The sequence below is a fragment of the Tachypleus tridentatus genome, chromosome 12 (genome assembly GCF_004210375.1).
Source record: "Tachypleus tridentatus isolate NWPU-2018 chromosome 12, ASM421037v1, whole genome shotgun sequence".
In the NCBI taxonomy this organism is placed as follows: Eukaryota; Metazoa; Arthropoda; class Merostomata; order Xiphosura; family Limulidae; genus Tachypleus; species Tachypleus tridentatus.
This window is the reverse complement of record NC_134836.1, coordinates 15,972,529-15,999,480: the sequence shown is the minus strand read 5'-3', so window position 1 is coordinate 15,999,480 and position 26,952 is coordinate 15,972,529. Positions and strand designations below refer to the sequence as shown.

The window sequence follows — 26,952 nt, the reverse complement described above, 5'->3', positions numbered from 1 at the left end:
GTTTTAACAAAACTGTGGTGTTTCCTTTTCAAAGTTTTGTTCCTTCAGAATTTGTATTGCATTAAAAATGTGGAATATTGTTTTATGGTTGTTCTATGCCAGTGATAATAAAATTTTGTGTCAGTTTTCAGAAATATTTTAAAATAGATATGAAATTTTAAATTAAAAATGCAGTAATTTCAGTGAAAATTTATTTATGCCATTTTGGTTTTCAAACTGTTTTGTACTGAAGAAATGAATTATCACTATTACCTTAACTATTTATAACTTGTATATTTATTGTTTCTTTCAGATTAAGAATTTTTTATTCTGTTTTAGGTGGAAGCTAAACAAAGTTGGGAAAATGAATGGCATTTGCAAAAAACTATTCCTGTTGAACACGAAGAAATGAAAATCTATTTTGATCAATCTGGTGAAGAGTTTTATGATGTACGAATTGTGTTATGTCTTCTGAGTAATGAATCCTGGTGTGGATATGAAAAATTAGCAGAACCATATGTTGGTGTGTATCTGGGTTTTATGCATGCATACTACTACAAGTCAAGAGAAGGTTACTTGTTCTCTAACTCCTACTAGGCTTTTGCATTTTGACTTGTCAAATATGGTTTATCCAACTACGAATAATTTGGGATGTAATAAAAGTTATTTTCATTTCAAGTCCATAGATTTCATATCCCATGTGATGGCTAAATATAAATCAGTTAGTAGGGTTGGCCAATAGGGGATTTCTAGTTCTCTCTCATTAAAGGGAAATAATAACTCATTAATTATATGCACACCAATTTATAAAAGAAGTAAAAAAACTTGTCACTAGCAGATGTAAGTACTATCAGCAATGCAGATGTCTTAAGTCTTTCTACGACATACTACAATACCACTGTTTATTGGGCATCAAAATAAAACATTTGTTAAAAAATTGCTTTCTAACATAAATCAAGAAACAAAGGACAATAATTTTAGACAAATTTCCTTAACTGAATGAAGTTTTTTTATGTTCTGTTATTTGAAATTAATCAGTGTTTGAGTGGGAAAGGCACAATGGTAAGAAATGAATGAAAGGCATTGTATAGTAATATTGTTTCTACAACACCAACATGCATTTATTTTGATATTAAAATCTAAGATTACAAACCTTATTTACACAAAAAAACCAGAATGTACTGCATACTCTACAGTTTATCAACAAAAAAAGAACACAAACTATTCTACTAGTGACACTTGAATATTAAAAATTCACTGTCTCTTCTACCAACTGATATGCAATCACGTAGCATACAACAATTTTGAAACAAGTCTTTTGAATGACAATAACTTATTTATTAATGTATTTAACAACAAATGTTGTAAAAATATCAGTTAAGAGTTAGGAACTTACCACAGGTACTATAACTTTATTTACTGGAGGTGGATATTGTGGAATTCTAATTGGTGAAGAAATGTCAAGAACAATGCGAGGGCTTTCTTCACTTTTAGAAGAGACTGAAGGTACCACTAGAATTGGTTGGGATTTCTGCTGCTCAACAGAATGGTCAGATGTAGTGGATGAATTGTTTGGGAGGATTACTGCTGTGCCTAGTTGAGTTTTAAGAGTTAAGTTAGTTCCAGGTGCCACCAAGTTGTTAACAAGAGTGGACATCACACGTTTCTCAGCTTGTTGAGGAAGTAAGTGAAGAAATGAGCTTGATTTACTTGTAGGCTTTTTACCATGCACTTTAATCTGTATTCAAGGAAATATTATTTCTAGAATTAGCCTATCATATTATAAACACTGCAACGTTGTTAAAACAATAACAGTAGATTTTCAAAAGCATCTTCATTTCTTTATAATCTTGTAAAATAAATTTCAACTAATCTGGATTACATTCTATTTATTGTGCAGACTAAAAGATGTTTTGGCTAGTGACCAGATTTATACATAAAAAAATCCAGTTAAAAACTTTCTTGGTTTCAAAATAAAAAATCATTTTTTTAATTTCAAACCAATCTAAACTTTCAAATAAACCCAGTGAGTTTTGAAATCCAAGTATCCCAAGAAACTTTTAACAAACTTTTGTAAATAACAGATTACTTATATGCATGAATAATTATTGTTAAAATTTAATTCTAATTATTAACACATATATAAAGTAAATTTTATGGATATATGTGTGTGTGTTTCTTACAGAAAAGCCATAATGGACTATCTGCTGTGTCCACTGAGGTGAATCGAACCAGACTTTAGCATTATAAATCCATGATCTTCTCACTGTCCCAGCAGGAGACTTTATGCATATATCCCAAACTTTTGTTACCATCTTACTGATATTTACTAAACTGCTGCCATTAAAATAACAATGCAAAAAATCATTCACAGTGTCTCTGCTTCTGTATATTTCAATATTTTGCAATAAAATAATCTTAAAATATAAGCTTAATATTAAATCTGTGACCTTGTTCCTGGAAATATTAAGATCTTATGAAACAAAATTGCTGACTATTAATAATACATATTAGAATTATAAAATAAAAAATTGTACAAAACAAGCTCCTTCAAAAAATCAGTAGGTAAAAAAAAAAGAGAGATAGAGAAATGACAAGCACATTATAATAAACAATCTATTTCACAGTGTAAAATTTGGACTTAAGTTCACAATTTCTCTCAAATTTCTTAATTTCAATCTACTGAAGGTCATTTCATAGGCCTAGTTAATTAATTTAGCTATTAATACAAACTTTCAGTTTATACATAAATGTATTTAGATAATTTATGAATAAACGTATGTCAGAAATTCAAATAAAATTTTTTACTGATGAAGTTTCAACATTTCTTCATTCATCACAAGAAAATGTTGAAACTTCAATAGTACAATATTAAAACCATAAAATGTTTCTTAAAGATATTTTTTTCACTGATTACTTAGTTTCTTCAATTGAAATATTTAAACATTATAACACACACACACACACACACACACACAGGTATAAAAGTACATTATACACAGGAAATAATTAATCACCTAATCACGTAAATGTATATCAGTTTAAATTTGCATAAACCAAAATATAAATGCACATACTAAAAATACAAATCATCTTAGTTCAAGGATGATACAAACAAGTTTTCATCTGATGAACACCACTTTTCTATACTTTAATTCAGCATTGAAACAAAAATTAACAAGATATAGTTAACAAATGAATATTAAAGACTGCCATAAAAGTTTTTTTAATGTTTCTATCCTTGCAAATAACACTTGTTACAAGAAAATAACAGACCTTTTAAGGAGTGTTTCTCAATAAGTGGTTCAAAATATGATCACATATTGATAAAGTTTGCAAAATAGTATTTGGCGAAAAATGCATTATACCACAAGCTAAGTTTCAGCCCTAGGGATTATGTGCAAAATATACCTTTAGGTCAACATGTAAGGATAATTTGTAATGTACCACCAGTTTATTTCCTTTAAATACATTAAGTTTATGAATTCTAAAAGTACTATTATATTGATGAATACATCATGCATTGTGCCAAACTGCAAAAATATACAAACAAATACATATAATTACATAAGAATAAATTAATAATATCAACATCTATGTAAAAATATTCATTGTGTGTATTGTTTCAAATTAATTTTATCATACTAATTCATTCTATTTTGTACTTAAAAAAAGGGCAATATTAAAGATGAGTTTCATGGTTAGTAATGATATGTTTTGTAATTTATAAGGATGTCAATCAGTTCTCAAGGTTTAGAATTCTCATAAAATCATCAGAATAAAATATATTTTCTTTCTGTATGTATCAAATCAACAAATACTTTCTTGATATAGATTTAAATATTGTAATGAATCAACTTCAATTTCTAAACAAATTTATGATATTTTAAGACATCAAGGATTTGATATGTTTGAATATTTCACAATAAATTGTGAAAATCTTTTCTTGATTTGTGGCATATGATTATTCTAGTCCTTAAGAGAAAACAAAGACTGATATTCAGCTAGTTCAAGAAGGCAACACTGGAAACATCATGTCACAGTAACTTTCTGAATCTAATATAAAGATTAACTATATGTGTATATTTATAGGAATTTTCTTATTTATATATACAATACATATTTCACAACAGCTTAAAAGAAATTTCACAACACAATGAATATGTAAAATCTTACAGGTATAGTAACTTTCTGCATGAATGGTGATGGAGTTGTAGAGCTAACTAATCGTACTTGCATTTGAGGTTGGCTTAAACTTTGAACAAGACCAATATGTTGAGAGACAACTTCATCATTACAATGAGCAGGTTTCAAAATTTGATGCTGATTTTGTTGCTTCTTCTCTAACTCTTTCCTTAGTTGTTCCACCACCAATTTCTAAAAGTCAAACAAACCATCATTGCAAAAATGTTATACATGTTTTCACTATTAAAAAATGTTATGTATGATTTTACTATTAAAAAATGTTAAGAAACTAACTTATATTATAAAGTATACTTTCATATATTAATTTAATTTATAGAGATGTTTGTAAGTTCTTATAAAAAAAAAAATGTAAAAGTTCCACAAAAATGTGAATATTAAAATAATGACATGATGAGTATTTTATGTCATAAAATTTCACAGTATTAAAACTATTAATTATAAATTTAAGTTATTTAATAATAAGTAAAACTACTCAGCTTCACTTGGGTTATTAGGTTTATGTATTCTAGATAAAAGCCAGAGTGTATCACATCATATTTCACTTCTCAAAATAAAAGGAGTCATAAAAGCAAAAATCCATTTATCCAGATAGAACAGTTCAATTCTGCCTGCTATTATGATTTTAGTGGAGTGCAGGGGGAGTCATAAAATTAATAAATAATCCTAAAGTAAAGACATCATGTGAGATAACATAGCCTAGAACCAAGTGCATGAAATTTATCATTAAAGTAAAAATACTGATCCAATTTCAAACTTAGATTATTTCTGAATTATTTCTTATTATATTTAATCAATGGAATCTCCAAGTTAAGAAATCAAGAAATATTTTTCCAATTATGTTGTTTAAACATTTCATACTTTCAGTATATAAACTAACAACACTAGTTAAACTTTCGTCACTAGCAACTGTACATAAAAGCCACTTGTCTCATTAAAGACTTACACTTACACACACATGTGGATAAGATAATAATACCCAGGAGCACATCCTGAGGGTCTACTTAGTATGGGTACAAAATTTCAGGTTTCTAGGTTCTTTCGTCTTGGAGCTATGACTGTCTCACACACATATGAAGACACACACTATTATCAGTATGGATATGTAAATTTTTAATTTTTTTTTCATGGAATAAAAATATACAATATTTTATGCCAAACACCTGAAAATGTACCTAAAAACTTAAAAAGAAACTTTCAATGCCTCCAACTTCTAATATTTTGGAAGCTGAAACAGTTACTGGCAAATTAGAGGTTATATTAACTGTCCAACATCTAAAATATAAGCTTGTTTAAAGAGTGTTTACCCCTATACCACTAAAAATCACTATGGTAAAAAAATGAAACAAGATACATGTATTTTACTTTATGGAAAAAGTGCTTAAGAATGGTGATAAATATATTTGAAAAACGAAATGTCAATGTTTATCTTTGCTTTACGTTTCAAATTTAACTTGTAGGATATTACTTTTCTTCTCTCAACAATGACTTGCACATACTTCATCAAATATTAAAATAACTTTTTTGCCTTCTAATACAATCATTTACATTGACAGTACTTGCTTCAAAAATTATTCTAAAATAAAACTTTCATATAATTGTTCAGAATTTTTGTATAAATAATATTACTTTCTACATACATTATTTATCAGCTAAAACTGTGAATCTTATTCAACATTAACATAATAAAAAACCTGTCATCCATCACTAACATAATCTGATCAAAACAATTTAGATGAACAAAAAATCCAACTTAGAATAAAGGGGTCAAACATATAAAGAAAACAGCGAAGTATTTTAAAAGAGCAAATCATGTAAAAATATAATGTAAAAGCGAGTAAGTTAAACAAGAAAAGAAAAAGTTTTAGAAATTTGACTTCATTCTTATATTCATGTTGCTACTTGTTCCAGTTGTAAATAAGTATGTTCCAGGCTTTTCACATTAAGTTTATGGTATGTATAACCAATACGCTGTTAAATGCAGATTACTTATGCAAAGTTCCTTACTTTGAGTCTAAGAAGGCATACACTCTAAACAGTGATATGAAGACATACAAACGAAACAATAAGATCACTTAATTAACCCTATTGCCATGGGTATCCTTTACTGCAGATGACACAAAGTTTTAGTGACTTGCATTCAAAATTTTATTAAACTATTTCTCTAATCCATATTACAATAATATATGTTTTAAGTTCTTAATTCTATAAGACAATATTTTTTTTAAATCCTGAATTTCTCCTAATGTGACACCTGAAACACATTTTCTCTAGGCATCTTCTCTATTTTATCCATCACCTCTCTAAAATGTACAAAATTAAACAAATATTACTCCCTATAAGATTATCATTACTCATACAAACTAAACTTTTGATAGCCTTCAATTTTGATTGGCTACAGTGCTATAAAATTTTTTTTTTAAAAATTAACCCATTTCCATGTGGAATGGCATTTGATAACTAAGTTAAAGAATGAATTTTAAGCTAAGTTCTGGATACAACTGTATGCTTCCTAACAAATATTTCTGTAAAAACAAAATTAAAGTTTTTTTCTTAAAATCCTAACTTAGACAATAATCTTCATTGTTGAACAGATCATTTCATATTTATAGGTCTTCAATGTTTTCAATGGTTGTCTTAATCTAAATATAAAATTGGGCTATTTGGTTTGTGTACATTAAGGCTGATTAAATAGTGCTGCACTAATAGTTATGTTTATTATTTTAACATGATACAACACATATATTTATGATGCAGCAATGTGTGTGATGAGAAAAACTAACTTTTAACTGAAGTACTTGGAATGCCTACTGCAACTAAAACAAGAAATTACAGTTTCCATTTTGAAATTTTTCGGAAATTAATGTTACAAAAATAAAAAAGAACAATTATGCCTTAACATTAATTTTGAAAATTTTTATAGAAATTAATGTATCAAAAATTAAAAAGTGACAACAGATGAAGCTAAACCCAAATAAAAAAAAAAGTAAAAAAACAAAATTTGACGGGCATGTTTGGTTGAAATGGGTTCAATTTCCCAATGAGAAACCACTGGCTATAAGTGTGTCATAAGTGGAGATGGGCCACATCCGCCTGGGATTCCGTGAAATCTGTAATACCTGCAAAAATCAATTGTCTGAGAAAAGAAGCTTTTCTGAGATATCCAAGGGGCAAAGTTGGAAGCTGAATGCCCTCAAGCAAGATATCTCTCTCCCAAAGATCCCAGCAACAAACCAACCAAGAGACTAAGAAGAGAACTATGACTTATAAGTGCAATAAATACAAGTGTAAAGATTATATTTTAATTTGTGGCTAAGGTATCACACTATTTAAAGTTTGACAATATACAATTTATTAACTTAAGATAATGATGTAACTGTTGGTCAAATCTAAAAATAACACTAAAATGCATAAAATATATAAACATAAGTTCTTGTTCAACACTCAAATTACGAAAGTGTTAAGTGTACTTTCCTAAAAATTTATTGGATGAAAGGAAGCTTCTCCACCTTCTGCATGTAATTCTTATAACTTTCAATTTAATTTACTAAAAGTTAAAAATTACAGCCGTATAAAATCCTCTCAGTTTTATTAAAAATTTGAATGAATTTTGCACTTTGGCATAATTGAATAGAAGACATACCTGTTTTTCACTAAGATTCTCAATTTCACTTTGAAGATCATGTAGGTGTTTCTTAAGAACCATACTCTGAAAGAAATTAACAGGATGCATAAGAGAGTATAATATTCTATTAAAAACCCATTGAGTGGTTATTACAGTCACAATTTCTCAATCATATAATAGTTGAATTTCAAATGATAATAATATGTGTGTATTCAGTGGTACATTTTTATCATTAGTATTCCAGTACATAAAGGTAAGATAAGGGGCATCTCAATGAATAGTAACGACAGAATTTTGTTTTCATCCTATATGAATTTGTGTGGAGTGCGGCCCACAGTTTTGAAGCTAGTAGAACCAATATGACAAACATACTCGGCAATAAGGGGAGCATAAAATGCCATATTGCCTAAACATGGTGAGAGTCTAAGCATAGGTATGTAAGGCCAATGAGCTTGAGTGTGACACTAAATGCAAATTCATGAGGTAATCATTTTTGAAACTGTATTCATACCCTCTTACAAGTTAGAGGGACCATACTTGGTACATGGGCATGTGTTGCAATGATTTTTATGGGGGTAAGAACCTCTTTGGTAGCTTTAGCTTCCCTACACTAAATGGAGTGAAAGTTTGTCAAAAAAGTGAAATTGGGTTCATAGTGGTCTCAGAGTTGTTTTTCAGAGTTGCAGAAACCAATTACAAGATTGGATGTATTGTCCCTGGCCCAATTCAGGGTACATTATGTTTAAATCTGTGTTCATAAACCCACTTATAAGCTAAGAGAAAAAATGTAGTACATGTGCTAAGTTATCTCATACTGTTCACTCTAAAATAAGTTGAATTTTTGGATTAAAGAAACTTTTATTCTGAAACAATCTAATATTGCCATTATATGTCCTATTAATGTGAGGATATCACAAACAAGTGCATTACAAAGAAGATTAGCATTTTCTAATTTTCGTCCATTTCTCTTTTGAAAATGTGTATTTTAAAAAGTCAGAACTTAGTAACATTTATTCCTTTCAACAGCATAATAAGTTTTTAAAATTTAAAACATAGATTACCCTAGAAGCTTCAAGTTGTGTTCAATACACCTTCCTTACCAAATTTTCAAAACTTAAAAATCTTAAAAACTGCTTACTTGACCAACACAACATACACAAATAAAATTACATCTAACTTTCTCCAGCAAGTTGGTAAACTACATATATTAAAATTTTTAAAAATTCTTTACTGGAGGTATTTAGCTTTAAACTTTTAATAGGCAATAATAATTAGTATGTCTAGTAAAAAACAGGTTCATATCATAAATTTATTCATCACATTACAGTGCTATTCTACAACAGTTAGAGATATATCAGTAAAACAGTACATAATATTTAATGAGTAATTTAACTATAAAATTATTTACATTTTCATACAATAGTTTTTAACTGGATGCTTCTGAAATTAGCAGTAAGTAATGTTTTTAAGAAACATTTTAGTGAAGTATTAACAAACAAACAATAGTAAATTCCAAGAAACAACTAGAAAACCTTACACTGCTGCATACTATGTACTCCTAATATCAGAAATTGAACCCCTATAAATAAACATCTTTATACCTATATTAGTTAATAAGCTAACATCTAACTGCAACATCCTCTACAACCCTGTACCCATTTATACTCTAGTTCCCCGAGACATGTGCCTGATAAGTCATTTGCAAACTCTCTTTGTTAACTTGAAGATGATCTAAGAAGGTTGAAATGTTGTTCTGTACTTTATGTTAATTAAAATCTTAACACCCATACAAGCTGTCTTGAGAATACAATTTTACTTCAAGTGGGCTTCTCATCATCAAGAGATTAATTGTTGATCACTAAAAAAGTTATGAACTGACAAACCTTGACCTTAACTTTTGAACTCACTAGCAAATTCAGAACAGTTATTAACAACTTTATTTTTCTCTAAAATTTACTGTGATTGTATCAAAGTACTGGCACTTCTCATATCAGTTTGATGCACACATGAATTTCTAACACAAAAAAATACTACTTTTCTATCACTGATACTTGGTTTGAAATTGACTGTTTTTGTCATAAAAACACCAATTCTTTGTTTCCTTTAAAAATATCACCATTCTTTAAAAACACTAAAGACATCACCCAGCATGAGTATAGCTTCATTTTCTCAGAGCTATCACTAGTTACACTCATAGCATACATGTTATCTTATAAATTTAAATACCAGAATAATACTAACTCAAGAATTCTCTTGTGCTTAATGTAAATTATATTAATTTTCTAGAGAGAAACATGCTAACAAACTCCCTCTAGAAAGAGCTGTTTTAAACAGATCCTTATACTTTCAATCTATCATTGTAAAACTTGAATATTTTGCCAAGCACTCCCAATTTGAAACTCCTTTCTATACCACTGATATAACATGAAGTAACTTGTAATTTCATGAGTTTTAGTGCAATTACAGAAGGATCTTCATTTGAACATCATTTGTGCACACTTAAGCCTACAAGTTATCATAGTGTACAACAACAGAAAGCAGTTTGTAGAAAAATTAAGGAAGAAATAATCTTATCTGCTATTGTTCCATGATCTGGACTTGGTCTTATTTTCATAAAATAGTACAAAAGAACCAGCCTAATGAAGGAATAATGTTATAACAAGCTGCATCATAAGACGAATTATTTGGGTGAAAATACAATAAACTGTAAATACACATAACTGTTTAAGGTGATGACCATAGAGCCAAGAAATGAGATTCAAGTATTACTGGAGATTAAAAGAAGAATAAGAAAAATTTTATAAAATATAATTGAAGATCAGGAAGAATGGAACAGAAAATTAAAAGAAGACCAAGAAGAGATTTATAGGAATATGATCAAAATATAAGAGGCAGGAATTTAAAAAAAAAAAAAAAATTATTTACAGGTGAATAAAAATAAATGTTTAATGTGATTGAAGACAAATTTGCAGAAGTTTAAAAATGTGAAACTGGCAGAACTTAAGCAGTACAAAAAGACACTGAGGTACAGAAAGGATTTGGTGATGAAACTGAAGAAGCAGGAAAGAACGTCAACAACATTAAAAGTTGTGCAAATAACTTGACTTGTAAAAATGGCCAAGCTTTGCAAAATGTATAAGCCATGAAGGAATGAGGAATAACAGAACCAAGTATTATTCCTGGGGCATCACCTATTGTACCTGTGAAGAAGAAAGAAGGATTTTTAAGGTTCTGCATGAAATACTGACTATTCTGAATTTATTATCTGAATCAAAATTGGTTTCAACATTGAATCTTAAGAGTATGTACTGACCAGTGCAATTTGAAAAAGCAACTGGAGAGAGGATAGCCTTTACTTCATGAAATAGATTGTGGTAACTTATTATTACCTTTTGTATTATGTAATGTATCTGCTACATTTAAATTACTAATGGGCAGTGCTCTCTCTGAATTAACCTGGACTGTCATACTTCTTTAAGTGAATGGAAAAGTTGTACATGAGAAAATGTACACTACATGGCCAAAAGTATGTGGACCCTAACCATCACACCTATATGTGCTTGTTGAGCATCTCATTCCAATACCATGAGCAATGATACTAAACTGGTCCCCCCTTAGTTTCTATAACAGCCTCCATTCTTCTGGGAAGGCTTTTCACTATATTTTGAAGCATGACTGCAGGGATTTGCTCCTATTCAGCCACAAGAGCATTAGTGAAGTCAGGCAAAAAGGCCTGGCTTGAAGTTGGCATTCCAATTCATCTCAAAAGTGTTCAACAGAGTTGAGGTCAGAGCTCTGTGCAGGCCAGTCAAGCTATTTCACACCAACTTCAGCAAACCATCTCTTTATGGACCTTGCTTTGTGCACAGGAGCAACGTCACATTGATACAAAAAAGGCCCTTCCCCAAACCATTGCCACAAAATTAGAAGCACACAATTATCTAGAATGTCATTGTATGCTGTAGCATTAAGACTTTCCTTCACTGGAACTAAAGAGCCTCGCCCAAACCAAGAGTGACATTGCTTGGTGAGTTGACAGTGAACTGACCATGGTGGGATTCCAATTCCTCTGGAGTGTTTACAGTTTGTACTATGTATTCAGGCAGGTAGAGTCATCCTGGCATCTGCCAAACCCAGATTTGTCCATCAGACTGCTAGATAATGAAGCGTGATTCATTACTCCAGAAAACACGTTTCCACTGCTCCAAAGTCCAATGGCGAGGTGCTTTACACCACTCCAGCTGATGCTTGGCATTTCGCATAGTGATCTTAGGCTTGTGTATGGCTGCTCTGGCATGGAAACCCATCTTATGAAGCTCCCGACGAACAGTTATTGTGCTGATGTTGCTTCCAGAAGCTGTTTGGAACTTGGTAGTGAGTATTGTAACAGTAGACAGACTATTTTTATACACTTAGCACTCAGTGGTCCTGTTCTATAAGCTTGTATGACCTACCACTTTGTAGCTGAACTGTTGTTGCTCCTAGACATTTCCACTTCACAATAACAGCACTTACAGTTGACCTAGGCAGCACTAGCAGGGCAGAAATTTGATGAACTGACTTGTTGGAAAGGTGACATCCTATGGCAGTGCCACGATGAAAGTCACTAAGACCTTGAATATAACACATTCCACTGCCAATGTTTATCTATGAAGATTATATGACTGTATGCTTGATTTTAATCACCTGTTAACAATGGGTGCAGCTGAAATAGCTGATCCCACTAATTAGGAGTATCCACATACTTTTGACCATGTGGTGCATGATACAAAATCATAACTTCCATCTGGAGCTACCTCTCTTCACTCTGGTTAGTCAAATTATCATGACTAATGTCTTTCTTCATATTTCAACTGCTCCAGTGTCACATCATTTTCACTGGTTCATCCATGAGAGTCATGTCTTCCGGTTCCAAGTGTTATTATTTGGTCCTTCTTTGGTGTTTTCTTGAGTGGTATACCTTTTTGCCACTTATTCTCACCTGTTGGCTCTTTGGATTCACCTTTTCATGGACTACTGACTCCTGCTCATCTCTTCCTAGTGTTTAGTCATTCAATCATGTCTCCTTACTTTTTTGAGAAGCTAAGCAAGTGGGGTTTTCTGATCTAGTTGGAAAGGGTCACTCATAATCCCACTCAATATCTTATTCCACTGGGGGTTTTCTCCTACTTCTACATAATGTTTCTTTACAGCAAATTTGTCATTTAACTGTCTTTAGCTGCTTGAATTCTCCATGTTTTTGGAAGACATTATTCATGCAATTATGTGGACATCTCCCAATACATTTGTTGCACATTATTTGCATGATTTAACTGTGTCTTCTTCAAGTAGGCATTTTCTTTGTCCTCTGGCAATTTCACATGTCTGTTTGCCTTTGACTGGGGTTAGTTGACATATTTTTTATTTTATTTAGTTCATATACAACATATTTCAAGATCCCACCTGGTGGCAGGTGTTGTCTGGCCAGGTCTGCTTTATTAACACGAAATCTGTATACTCCAAAAACACTCTCTGTTGAGATGGAGTGTTTCAATAAGACCACTTACTGCTTAGCTAGTGATGGGTGTGTGTGTGTGTGTGTGTGTGTGTGTGTGTGTGTGTGTGTGTGTGTGTGTGTGTGTGTGTGTTATCACTGTTTCATCCATATTGACCCATGATTCTGCCAGTTGGGATCTTTCTGCTTTTCAAAATAGGGAATTGGAGACACTTATTGCACTGTCTTCAGCTTGCCATTCTTTGGTACTACCCAATATGCATTGCCCTCTTCCTTGCTTCTTGTGGAGCACAGGAGTCCTTGCCACTTCTAATTTCCAGTTGATGGAGTCATGGACTAAGGAGGTTTCCTTCTGACTGAGTTTTGTATAACAAACAAAATCAGACTATGTATAATGTGTACCCATTTAGCAAGAAGACTCATCATTATCTCATTACTGAACAATGATTATGCAATAACAAAATATTCAAGATCCAAGGTGCTTACTCTGGATGTTTTTTGCCCAGGTGGACTGTACTGGGCTTTACGTGTGTATCAAAGGTGCTTTCTTTTGGGTGTTGTCTGTTTTAACTACACCCTGTTGATCTCTATAATTTTATGTAAGACACTTTCACTGAATGTTTTTTGCCCAGATGGATTACACTTGGCATAATCCAACATATCTCAAAGGGCTTACCCCAGATGTTTTTGCTCAGGCAAACCATACTTAGCTAAATTATTGAATATTATATATCCATGGTGCTTCTTCTTGATATTGTTTTCCTGGACAAACTGCACCTCTTTATATCAGGAGCTTATGCAAGGCACTTCTACTACATGTTTGTTCCCTGGGCAGACTACGTATTCATATATAATGCTTACTATCACTGTGTTTGGTACTATGGCCTGCTACAAATGTGGACAATAGGCTGGTTACAAAAACCGTCACAATAACACTCGTCTGTTTGTTTCTCTCTATCCTATATCCATAACTATATCTAGTTCTCTTAACCTGGATATTCGTGACTTTGGAGGACCACACATGTTGATCTCAATATCTTATACAAGGCATTTCCACTGGATGTTTTGTCCAGATGGAATGCACTTCATATATCCTGTTGTAGCCAGCAGAGGTTTCATCCTTCACACATTCCTGTACATGCCCATTGCTATGCCCATGCTAGCCTTTCCATGTTTGTTTCTGCCATGCCGTGTACACTCATGTTACACGCTGTGGTTGGTGTAGTAGTAGTAGTAGTAGTAGTAGTAGTAGTAGTAATAGTAATATTTTGGTTTTCAGTGTTCCTAATTGTAATAATAATGTTACTGCTTTACAAAAGGATTTGGATTATTTGAAAAGTTGGATGAATAAATGAAGATGACTTTTAATTAATAACAAATAAAATTAAATACATTTAGGATACAATTTCAATTATGAGTATAAACTTATTAAGAGTAACCTTAACAGTGTTAAGAAAAAAGTTTGATGTTCTAGTTCACCATTTTCAGTCATCCATGCAATTTGCTGTTGTTAGTGGGAGGGCAAACAGTATTTCAGGTTTATTTAGAGAAATACTGAAAACAAATCTAAAAATTTAAACTTTCATCATATACATCAATGGATATTTGGAGTTTTGTATATAGTTTTGGGACCTTTAAAAAGATACTGAATTGTTGGAAAAAGCTTCAGAAGAAAGCTACTAAGATGACATCCAAGATAAAACAAATTGTCATACAAGAACAGGTTAAGATATATGAAATTATTTTCTCTTGAAAATAGAAGAGTTAGATGACATCATGCTTAGGTGTTTATAATTGTTAAGGGAATTGATAGTATCTACTTAATTGTGGGAATGGTAGGACTAGGGAATGCAACTGTATATATTTTGGCAGGGTAAGAATTATATTAAGTTAAGAAGGCCTCATTTTTCTATGAAGGTGTTTTGATTTTTAAGCACATTGGCTTTAGGTATGATGGACAACTTTGAGTTTGGTTCAGTGGACAGGCTGGCCTAGTTGAACCAAAAGATGCTTTGCTGTCCTTAAATTAATTATGTATGTATTTCCCCTAAAATTCTTGCTCACACATACACACTAAAATGTATTCAATATTCCAATATTTATCAACTACAAAGGAAAGTTAGTTCCACCAAAGAATATACATGGCTGGTTCCAGGCTTCTGAGCCAGATATTCTGATCCCACTATCAATTCTATTAATATGCAACTCTACAAAAATGCTTGTAAGTAATTTGTCAAATTCATTAACCTGAATCAATTATTTTTAACTACACTAAACAGATAACATTCTTAAGACCACTGATAAGTGTTTAGTTGTAAGTTTTTAAGACTAATTAAGAAATAAGTCATTTAAACTAAAACTGATTGCAGACTTTCAAATTTGACTTAAATAACAGGCCAAGTTTTAAAAAATTGCTTTTTCTTCTTGAACTTAATATTTTAATCAATGAATTCCAACATTCTATATTTGTCTTTGTCTGCAGTATATTTATATTATTTCTCAAAATATAATATGTTGCTGTACCTTGAAGTTGCACAAGTTTCATTTTCTCAAAATTGAAAGATATTCTCTCCCTAAGTTGTGTTAACTGTTATGACATTTAAAAGTTATTCTGATTTCTTCATGGTTGTACTGAAACAAAAGTATCACAGTAATACCATTATTCCCTCATAACAGCGATTTTAAAATATTAGGTAACGGTGGAAAAAACAAATTGGCCTCTGCAGCCACTGCAACACTAACTCACTATAAACTCTACGTCTGGAAAAATCGATAACTACTCTTAGAGTACGAACATTGAAGAACTTACCTGAGGATCGTCTCTCATTTTGGACACCACAATCTAAATTAAAAACAGAAATGTATATAAAGATACAGTAATATATATATATATATATATCATTTAATGAAAAAAATGACATTGAAAAACTATTATAAGGTTACAACTGAAACGTTTAAAATAGTTTTAAACTCTTGTTGTAATGTACAGTTACGATAAATTTGACATAAAACACAAGTTAAAGACTGCTGTTATATTACAAGCGCAGCAACTTGCTAGCAGTTACATTATTAGTGCTACTACCTTCGGCTTGTTCTCTAACTTGTTAACTTAGTATTACTAGATTTCTTTACACAATACAGCTTTGAAAAAAGTCTGACAATATTACTAAAATTAAATAAAAATCGCATTAATTTCCGAAATCCCTTCCTGTAAAATAATAGTGTAAATATATTCGCATAATGTCCTCCAAAACTTTAATAAGTTTACTTAAATTTTCATAACTTTGTACAAGTATAACTGGCATTACTATCAGTATTAATAATAATACTACGATAGCGCAAGTACTAACAAAATTAGTATTCAACAATAATTCATCACATTATTTATAGCTGTACAAAAATGCAAACTTTGTTTCATCTAACTTTCAAATTTGAGCTCGCACAGGTTTCACTTTTCAGTTGTGATCCAGATATAGTGAAACTACGAAGATGAAGAAAGATTTATAAATTTGATAAAACATACCTGGTGTTTTTGGATAGCTGACTTCAATTGTTTCTGGAGAGTCTGAAGGTCCATAGTTTGAAAATAAAAGACCCAATCGACTCTATTGGGACACAGTATAATCACCCACTTTCCAAATAAAAACCTCAAACTAGCTCAGCGATCGAACTCGTACAGAAAGTATAGCGATACTCTTGTACAAGTTCTGCCCGAGAACGATGTACGTAATTTGATTTTCTAATTTAAAGTAAATGATAAAATTCTCATTGAAAAGTATGTAGAACTGATTAAAATAGTCAAGCTCTTTATTAATTCAATTAGTTATACTGTTTCAAATTTTCTGTCTCTTTTGGGTTTACAAATATTTAAAGCGGAAGGATTACATTTTTACAATATCTAACGTGATTGGGTTGTTCGGTATAAAGAATGATGTATCTTGCGGCAAGAGAAACTTTTTAACAATAAGAATGTTGGGTTGAAACATTCATAAAGTGATATATGTTTTTGTGTTAGTATTTTTCAGTCGAATACTGGTACAAAAGATATAATAAGTATACAATGGAGAAAATATATTCACAACTGCTTTTACAGTTTCACCGTGTTTACAATGCTTATTGCTATAGCTTGTACTTATAGACCCCGGCCATAAGCTTTTAAACCGTATTGAAAGAAGGTTAGAAGGTTGTAGAAATGTGCAAGTAGTGCGTATTTACTGTCACTACCATAACTATTCCATGGCGGATGTGCACAGGTGGTTGACATGAGGAACAGAAAGTTTGTCTAACTCAGACTAAAAAGGCTGATTGAAACTAAATTTCAGTGAGTGTGGTGAACGTTTTGATAAAATATTGACATGAAACGTAATTGAGAATTATTACATTTCATAGGTCATTGTAACAAAGTGTTTAAGTTAAATTGTGATATTAATATTACAAAAATATTATGCTCTATAATATTAAACCGTAATTTTACTAGGTAAATCGAAATTGTACGGTTTAACCTGTATACGAAGAGATAAGTATACACATTGTAGTAAGAATTTTATAAAGGAAATGGTAAAGTTGAGCGAAGTTAGGCCTCAACTAACCCTCCTGAATAAAAATGCTTAAGAATTATTTTTGATCTTAGTATCGGCTAGGTTTTATATGAGCTATTCCTTTTGTTCTTATGTTTTAGGATAAGCTTTATCATAAGTTGAAACTATATTTCCCAGATTTACAAATTTAAAAATTAAATTAAAAAAGGTTTAGCCTGTTGGCTATATAAATCACGAATATTAAGAACTTTAATACAAAACAGTAATAATACTGCTAACTGGAATGTGTTGCAGTCAGCAGTACTTTCAAGAGTGTAAGAGTAAGGTGGGATTTTATTGGTTATTGAGATATAAAGAGTGAATTTAAATTCTTTATTTTCTTTGATGTAAATGTGTAAGGATATCATTGAAGGACTTAATGTTTCACTGCCCATATGTTATTTAAGATTTTCTGGCTCCAAACTCAATTTCCAGGGCAACTCATCACTCATACATCAATGTTAAAGTAGTGTAAGGGTAATACTAGAATTTTGCCTCTCTTCAGGTATTTGAACACTGTTGAGTTATCAGAAAAGTATATGATGAGTTTCATCATCATTCCTCTAGTAAGCCAACTAGGTCTAATTTTCCTTGTTACCCTTATAAAAATAGTTTCTTAGGAATTTGTATACCTTGAAATATTACGTTTGTTTTTTTAATTTCTGAAATTATTCCACATTACTTTTTGACTCATTATCCAAATTTGCTAATAATAAATCCTATAGCTTCAAAATTAACTTTCTGAAAACTGAGAAATAAAATTTCTTTTCATATCAACATGTAGCTATACATAAAACCTAATTACGCAATTATCCATCATTCCCAAATGCTCCCTCATCTTAACTCTTGCAACCATATCCTCACTAGTGTTTAACAATCATTGGTTAGCTCTGTCACTTTTTGGTATAGAAAACTGTTCCAAATTGCTTCAAGAAGTTTGTCACTATGTAACTCCAAACAGTCCCTATCAGTATGTCTAAAAGTAAAGTTTCCTATAATTATTTCAAAAGTACTTAATAATAACAACTTTGATATTATTCAATTTCTCATTGACATTGCCTTTCTGATCAAGTAATCTGCAACAGTTGGCAATTAAAACCATTCTATTGTTGGATATTCTGATTGAAATCTCTCTATTTTCAACCCTTTAATTACCAGTTTTATCAATCCCAACAAACTGCAAAGGCTAGCAGTTGGCATACCAGATTGTGACATTTTTTCTGTACAACATACTTTAATGTCTATTAAGATCTTGCCAAATTTTGTACAAAATACAGAACAGTAGTAAACGTTACTATTATGACTTTCGAACATGGCAAAACAATAGTTAAGTTGCCACATTAATAACATTAGCAAGTTATCTTTTTGCACAAAATCTACATGAACATGAAGGTTGATTCTTTTTCAGTTTTTTCTGAAGAACTACACTATATGCTGCTGCCACAAAATGCAAAAGAACACTTGAAGTTCTTTTCCTGAAGAAGTTAAAATGGTGAAATATTGAGCAAATATACACCATTAAGTTTTTTTTTTGGATATATTTCTTTCATTATTCCTATTAATTTTTCTGACATATATGAAACATCCATATTGTACCTGTGTGTGTGGTATTGCTCAATAAATATATATATGATTCTAAAATTATGATTTTCAAAATATGTGATAATTCATTCATAAATAGTTCTTATGGAGCAGAGAGTAGTTTATATAAAATATAAAGAAACTAGTAAGTTATTAATAGAATATTTTATAGCCCAACAGAATATTAGACTTAAATTCTTTTATTGCAACTCTAACAACATGACAAAAATATGAATTTGTATTTATTGAAATAGTTATACTTTGTTTATCAATAAGTAGTTCTAATGATCAAAGGAAGTACAATATTTGAAGTAACTAAATGTTGATTTCAATGCTTTTCCTGTTTATTGCACCACAAAGAAGAATTCTTTACAAAGAAAAAAGTTTTCAAGATCCATAACTATCCACATGAGTTATTTTATTTCCAAATAACAAGAACCCATTTTCCCATCTAGACTCTCTCTACCCAAAACTACATAACATTACAGATAAGAAAAAACTCTTTGGTTCTTTAAGGCTGTCCTTCCACATCTGCCCCTGAGAATAGTAAAAATTTAAATCCACCCTTTATTTTTAAGAAAATCATCTATTTACCCATAAATATCGTAAGTTTAAAATTTGGAAGATATTTTAAGTTTTAGTTAAGACAGTTTTAGTTTACTCACAGGATGATTAGCTTATGGAATGAGTTTCTATCAGCAGCAGCACTTTATAAGAGCTTAAGTGAACTGTTAACTCCCCCCCTCTGAAAAAAAAAAAGTGAGAGGGCTTTAACTTAAATTTTTTCAGTGGTTTGTATTCAAGGATAGTTTTGAAGAACAAAGTTGTTCCTTACTCTCTGTAAATTATGCTAAACTTATGTCTTGTCATCCTGTTAGCTAAGAAATGTAGCACAGAGAAACCAAGGACTTTTGTCGTATTGTTTCCTGTATAATGTGATCAACTTCAAAAAGATTTCTGCTTACCCTTTTTCCAACAGAAGAGAACTTATTCTCAAAATAATCCTAGCAGCCTTTCTATAAACCCCTTTCAGTAAGTCAGTGTTGTTGATTGGATGTGGAGTCCAAAACTGCTTGCATCATATCAAGTAATATCAAACTAGTTACATATTTTTTATAAAGAGATAATTTTTTCTCATCAGCAATATATCTGTAAATATATTCTAAAATTTGATTAACTTTACTGTGATCAATGGAGTCCTGCCTCAATAGGTTGGCTAATTTATCTATTACTATACTAAGATCCTGTTCTTCATTTATGCTTTTGATAAGGCTACCAGCTAAACTAAACATGCAGTTAAAATTTTTGTAATCCTAAAGTATGACCTTCTACTTTCTGTAATTAAAGGTAATTTGCAGTCTATTTGTCCAACTTACCAATTGATCCAAGTCATTTTGTATCATCTCAACATTTTCAATATGGAAACAAATAAATAAAGTTTAATTTACTTAGTAAAATTTACTGATTATGACCCTGTTAATGTCAGTAATGTAAAAAAAAAAGAAAAAAAAAAAAGGCCAAGCACTAAACCCTGAGACAACACTAGAAACACTGGTCTAGTTGATTTAACTCCATTAATAAAACCTTTTTGCTTTCTTTCTTCCAACCACCCTTCAATCTAATAATCTAGGTTTTCTCATCCTGTACTGATGAAATTATTTTAAAATTAATTCTCTGCTTGGCATCTTATCAAAAGCATTTTCAGAATGCAAGTTCACCAAACCCCACACCCCTTTCTTTCATTCAGATAACAAGCAACATCCTCAAAAAATTAAACGTATTCATGAAACAAGAAATTTCCTCAGTGAATGCATAAGAACACGTACAGTTCTAATAATTTTCATTCAACTGTTACAAGATTATGACTGACTACATAAAGTAGATTACACTATGTAACAAAATTTTCACTTTTTCTTGTTCCTGGGAAGAAAGTGTTATTTCCCAATTATTTATGCCTGAAGTAAATGGAAAAGACTTATTTTTCTCTTTAAACTTTGCTTTTAGGACCTGTGTAATGAAATTTTCAAATTCACCCATTTTCCAGAACATTCCAGGTAGATTAAGTGCTGAGTAGCTGATAGAGAATTTTCAAGAAATTTCTAGAATGTTGTAGAACTTGCTAGAATTTTCTAGAACTTTCCATATAATATACAGGGACTTCAGTTTAGTTCTAGCTGCCTAAGTGAACACATAGACCTATCTGATTTTATCAGAGATGGCATCAAAAAGCTGCAAGTGTTCTGCAGACACATTCTGCAATGTATGTGGCCAATTTATCAAGACAAGAGCAAAAAAGTACTCTGTGACAGCATCTGCTAAAATGTATGAAGCCTACAAGGCATGTTTAAACATGCCTGTCAAGAATCAAGACAAACTCTGGACACCTCATTTTACCTGTGAGCAATGCAAAAAAAAAAACTCTAGAAGGAAAGACAGACAATTTTTCTTCCTTGAATAGTAAGATCTTATGTTATACAAATTTTAGACCTTTTAAAATTTAAATACCTTTTGGTGCACCTCAAAGAGTAATATAACAGTGTCAAGACCTTGCTAGAAGCCTTGAAGTATGATGAGTATGGCTGGGAGGTTACTGGAGACTTCAAAATAGTGGCATTCCTGATAGGTCTCCAAGGAGGCTTTACCAAGTTTTCCTGTTATCTTTGCTTTTGGGGCAGCAGGGACACCACAGCACACTACAACAGGAAGCACTGGCCACAACGGACCGAGTTCTCTGTGGGGAGGCACAATGTCAAGTGTGAGCCACTTTGGACCTTCAGAAGGTGGTGTTCCCACCATTGCACATAAAATTGGGTCTCATGAAACAATTTGTTACAGCTCTTGACAAGGAGGTTGCAGCCTTCAAGTACCTTCAAGACTTCTTCCCTGAGCTGTCTGAGGCAAAGGTCAAAGCTGGTGTCTTCATTGGACCACAAATAAAGAAGATTCTGGAGTGCCCAGAATTCCTCAAGAAGCTCAGTAGGAAGGAACAAAAGCTTAGGGCAACTTTGTTACAGTGGGTTGGGGCTTTTTGGGCAATCACATGGCCAAAAATTATGTGGAACTGGTTGAGGCTGTGGTGAAGAACTATGGCAAAATGGGTTGCAGGATGTCCCTGAAAGTCCATATCCTTGCTGCTTATCTTGATAAATTCAAGGAGAACATGGTAGCATACTCAGAGGAGCAAGGCAAGCATTTCTGCTAAGATATACTGGATTTTGAATGCTGCTACCAAGGAACGTATAACGAAAACATGATGGGAGACTATATTTGAGGGCTGATACGTGAAAGTGATTTACATTACAGTTGCAAATTTTGAAAACCTAGTCACTTCTAAAGATTTTTGTTCATTTTTGTATAACTTTAGTATAAATACATGTAAATCTTGATTCATATGTTGTTTCATTCAGACCTTGTGCAAATTTGCCTGTTTTGACATGGAAAATAGGTTGATTTCTAAATTTCATTATCCAGATCACAAAATCAAAGTTTGAAGGGAATAATGGCCATTTTCTGTACTTTTACAACATAAGCAATTAAGAAATAACACATACCATCCAGGAACAAAATTCATGTTACATAGTGTTATCTGTTAAGTCAAAATAAATTGGCATATTTTTAAGAAGAAAGAACATTTCATTTATATAAGATGCCTTAGAAGATCAATAAGTTCTGAATCATTATGCATTAAATTGGGTATTTATCAACAAATGCTATCATGACAGAGAATCTAATTTAAGAGATGAACTTTCTGGCCATTAATCAGTATATTTACAATTCTGACTTGATATTTTTTTTGTTGTTGTTGTTAATTTTGATATTTAATCTTTATTTTAAAGCTAGTATGTGACTGAAGATAAGTTTTTAGATGCCTTTTGTAATATTATGTTAGTATGTATATGTTTCTAAGGGAACTTTAGTGCAACAGCATAAATCATTGTGAAACTGCCATAATATTGTTTGTACACTGGTTGTTTTGTATAGTGTACTCCTTTGTTGAAAAACTAGTTGTTATACCTGAATAAAAATATTTGAATACTTAATGCATCAGGTAATTAATTACACTGATGAAATGAGTAAATAGGATTAATATACCATTCTAATTTTTGTTAAATTTAACAACAGGTATTCATTCGTTATAAGATGAGTGATTGGAACTTATGTAGCATACTTTTATTAAATTTAACAATAGGTATTCATTCATTATGAAATGATTTATTGGGGTTTATGTAACATTCTTATTTTTATTAAATTTAACAATAGATATTCATTCATTTTAAGTAGCTTGAATAAGCATTCAAGAAAAAAGTAGTTCACTGGTATGACAGTATGCACAGTTTATTTGAAGATGTTGCACACAGAAGACACATATTCAAAATGTTCTTTTCATTAGTTAAACTTTAAGAACATGAGTAAAGTGATAAATTATACAAGCATAACAACATATCACATAATGGTATTCAACAGGGTGTTCGGAAAATCACTGTGCACTTATATATTTATTAACAGACATGTTTCAATATAGAATACAGGAGGTAAATATGAATGACAATTATAAACAATGTTGAAAGTGACTCCCATTGGCATGAGTACAGGCCTGGATCCTTCTTATTTTGTTTCTAAACACCACTATCATTTGCTGGCTTGAAATAGACTGAATAAAATATGATTACAAAACTGCACAGTGACTTTCTGAACACCCTGTATATCAAATTAACCAGTTCTGAAAAATTGTTTCTTCAGTGTTTGACAAATGAGTATTGTGGAGAAAGAAGTTTCACAGGGGATCTAAAGCGTTCATATTTTTGATATATAATTTAATAAATCCCATAACTCATTTTGCCAGTTTTATGTTTTCAGTAATCTTTGTGATCATTTATTCAATTTAATTAGAATACATTTATATGCAGTTTGCTAATATTAGGATTAACATTCAAAAAATGTTTTAATTCTGTAAATTGTCTGTTAACCTTTTCCAGACAAGTCACTGATAAAAGGCCATGTCATCACACTTGTTAACTCACATTAAAAAAGTTACTGAGCTGCTACTTTATGAATTTGTGTCAGTAAGTTTGGTTTTAAGCCATAGATTATAATTCAGATTTTAGTGTAATACTTTATTCAATTACTGTATGTCAGTAAATATTTATAAAAATACACCTAAATATAGATTTTAGTAAGTCGCATGGTATGTTGAATGCAGAACTGGTTGAAATTAGATTTTTGTGATGTCCAAACACTAAGTGTATAGTTTCGTATCAATTAGAAACTCAAATTACCAATATGGACAAACTGAAGTGTAAAATAAGAATCTCGTAGTATTTCTTTTTCTCAGTTATTTCTTCTGTACTGAATCAAATATAGTGTCCCTGCTCATCTTTCTTATATACACTTACTTTAATGTATGACATGAGAATAACCAGTTGAAAGTTCAGAATGACCCCTCATGGTTTTCTCAGCCATTTCAATGTGTGAGGAAGCCATCTTGTTCTTTAGAACTAAGATTTCAAGCAGGTAGGTGATTTGCTCTAAATATAATATTTGTTTAGACTGAGATACAGCATGGTTATTAAGCTTAATAAATTTTAGTGGAATTCTGTGATATTTATTCAGTAACTTGTCATTTTTTTGGTTATTCGTGTGTGTGTGTGTGTGTGTGTATAACCTAAAAAAATTTGTTTCATATTTCTACCTTCCTCACCATTTTCTGGTTCATTTTATTCACCTTTTCTCTATAGAAGTTCATATAAGTTGAATGTTTACTATCATTGGTTTCTGGGTCAAGGTTTTTTTTCTGATCAACCCACTCTTCATCATCATGCAGATTTTTCTCACTTGACTTTTGTATTGGTATCTTTTGTTTCCATAATCTCTGATTTTCTGGCAGCTATGTTTCATATCTTTTCTTTTTCTCAATACTACAAGTATTTACCTCTCCTACTTTTTACATGTTGATGTGTTCCTTTCATATCCATTGTGGTAGGCTGTTCTTCTGGATGGGGATATTCATGTGATTCAGCACTGCCTTATTTTACTTACATCTGAACCTGTCCTTCAGTACTCCTTGTTTCATCTTTCCCTTACATTTTCCTTCTGTCAGCTGTGAATATCAGTGTTCTGTTTATTTGCCATCAATATTTCACATGCTCTTATCATTCTACATATATTCTCCTTTCTCCAGATCATTTTTTTCCCCTAACTCTTTGATTGATAGTGAGGCTACTATTTCTCAGTTTAGCCACTTTTCCTTCCTTCTGTTTGCCACCTTTATACTTGGTCTGATCTGGATAGGCTTCTATGTGCTGTTCTTGCTCTTCTCTGTTATATTGCCTGCATGGTTCCATTCTGTGGTACCTATTCCTGTCTTTTTCTTCCTTGGCAGCCAACCTCTGTTCATAATGTTTCACCATTCACCTTCACCACTTTAATTTAGATATTCATTAGATTGGCTTATTCCTCTGTATCATCTTCCTTTTGTATTTTGTTCTATGTGTCTTCTCATTCAATTCAACACCTTACTTTTCATTAATGTTTCATCTTTGTCATCTCTTAGAAGTCCTTCTTCACTCAGGTATGTGGACTATCCATAATATGTTCAACTCTCACTTTTTACAACAGATTACAGTTTCTTCTTCTTCAGGCCATCTTTTTTCCTCTTTAGCCATTCTCAGAATTCAGTGAGACTTTGACTGAGTAAACTTTTTTGTTGTTGTTCTTTCCTTTTCAGAGGCTCTTTTTTTCCTTTTTATTATTATGCAATGTTGGATCCCATTCTGTTACAAGTAGTGCCTGATCTTGTATTCTTTAACAGATCACATTCACATTGTATGACCATGTCAATATACATGTCATATTTCCATGGCTACTCAATGCACACTACAGACATAGGATTTTCTACAAGATCACTTAGGTTTATCCTCATAATGTAATTTTGAACAAAAATGTGCTTGTACTGGACTGTACTCACCAATGGACTACATTATGTAAATGTGAGGGGATAGCTGCCCATCTCTGTCATGCTTTGTATTGAATAAATTGGTGTTGTTTGATTTTAAAAATAAGATTTTATTGTCACTCATTGCACTTTCCTCCAGACACTCCAATGAAATTGGGAATCCTTAGCACTTTCCAGTTTCAAACTGTTAGGGTAGGGACCATAAAATTGCAGTTCACTTCATCAGTTGAAATCCTTCATGTTACATTCACATGGATGTCAGTTTCCAGTAGCTGAGTTTTGAATTTAAAGTTGAACCAATCAATATACATCCATATGTCTAACAGATGTCTGTATTTCTCCCTCAATTATACTTTTGTTACACCATCCATGTTGTAGGTCATGATGGAAGTACTTACAGATTATTATGGTTTTTCCCCCTCATACAATTCCTCAATACTTCCTGTTCCAAGGATGTTACTATGTTTGGATTAGTTTCACTTTTTGTGGAGATGGTTTACTCAGACATCTTTTTTATGTCAGATGCTAGGTTCCCAGATCT

General features: G+C 31.5%; 2 protein-coding genes across 4 annotated transcripts in view; one reads left to right on the top strand and one right to left on the bottom strand.

The window, feature by feature from the left end:
* The window catches only part of LOC143234973 (PHD finger protein 21A-like), a 59,152-nt gene extending 42,046 nt beyond the window's left edge, over positions 1-17,106 (bottom strand). Inside the window, exons 1-5 of the mRNA XM_076472671.1 lie at positions 16,825-17,106; positions 16,111-16,143; positions 7,826-7,891; positions 4,156-4,356; positions 1,376-1,717 (exon numbers count right to left, since the gene is read on the bottom strand). Coding sequence (XP_076328786.1) covers positions 1,376-1,717; positions 4,156-4,356; positions 7,826-7,891; positions 16,111-16,143; positions 16,825-16,878 — 696 coding nt within the window. The 5' untranslated portion in view covers positions 16,879-17,106. The remainder of the gene's footprint in view (positions 1-1,375; positions 1,718-4,155; positions 4,357-7,825; positions 7,892-16,110; positions 16,144-16,824) is intronic.
* Positions 17,107-17,236: 130 nt separating this feature from the next.
* Positions 17,237-26,952, top strand: part of LOC143234974 (nuclear pore complex protein Nup50-like) — a 59,785-nt gene continuing 50,069 nt past the window's right edge. For 2 of the 3 annotated variants that reach the window (XM_076472673.1, XM_076472672.1), the window contains exon 1: positions 17,237-17,622. The gene's annotated coding sequence lies outside the window, so the exon portion shown is untranslated. The remainder of the gene's footprint in view (positions 17,623-26,952) is intronic. The other variant, XM_076472674.1, reaches the window with a different exon arrangement.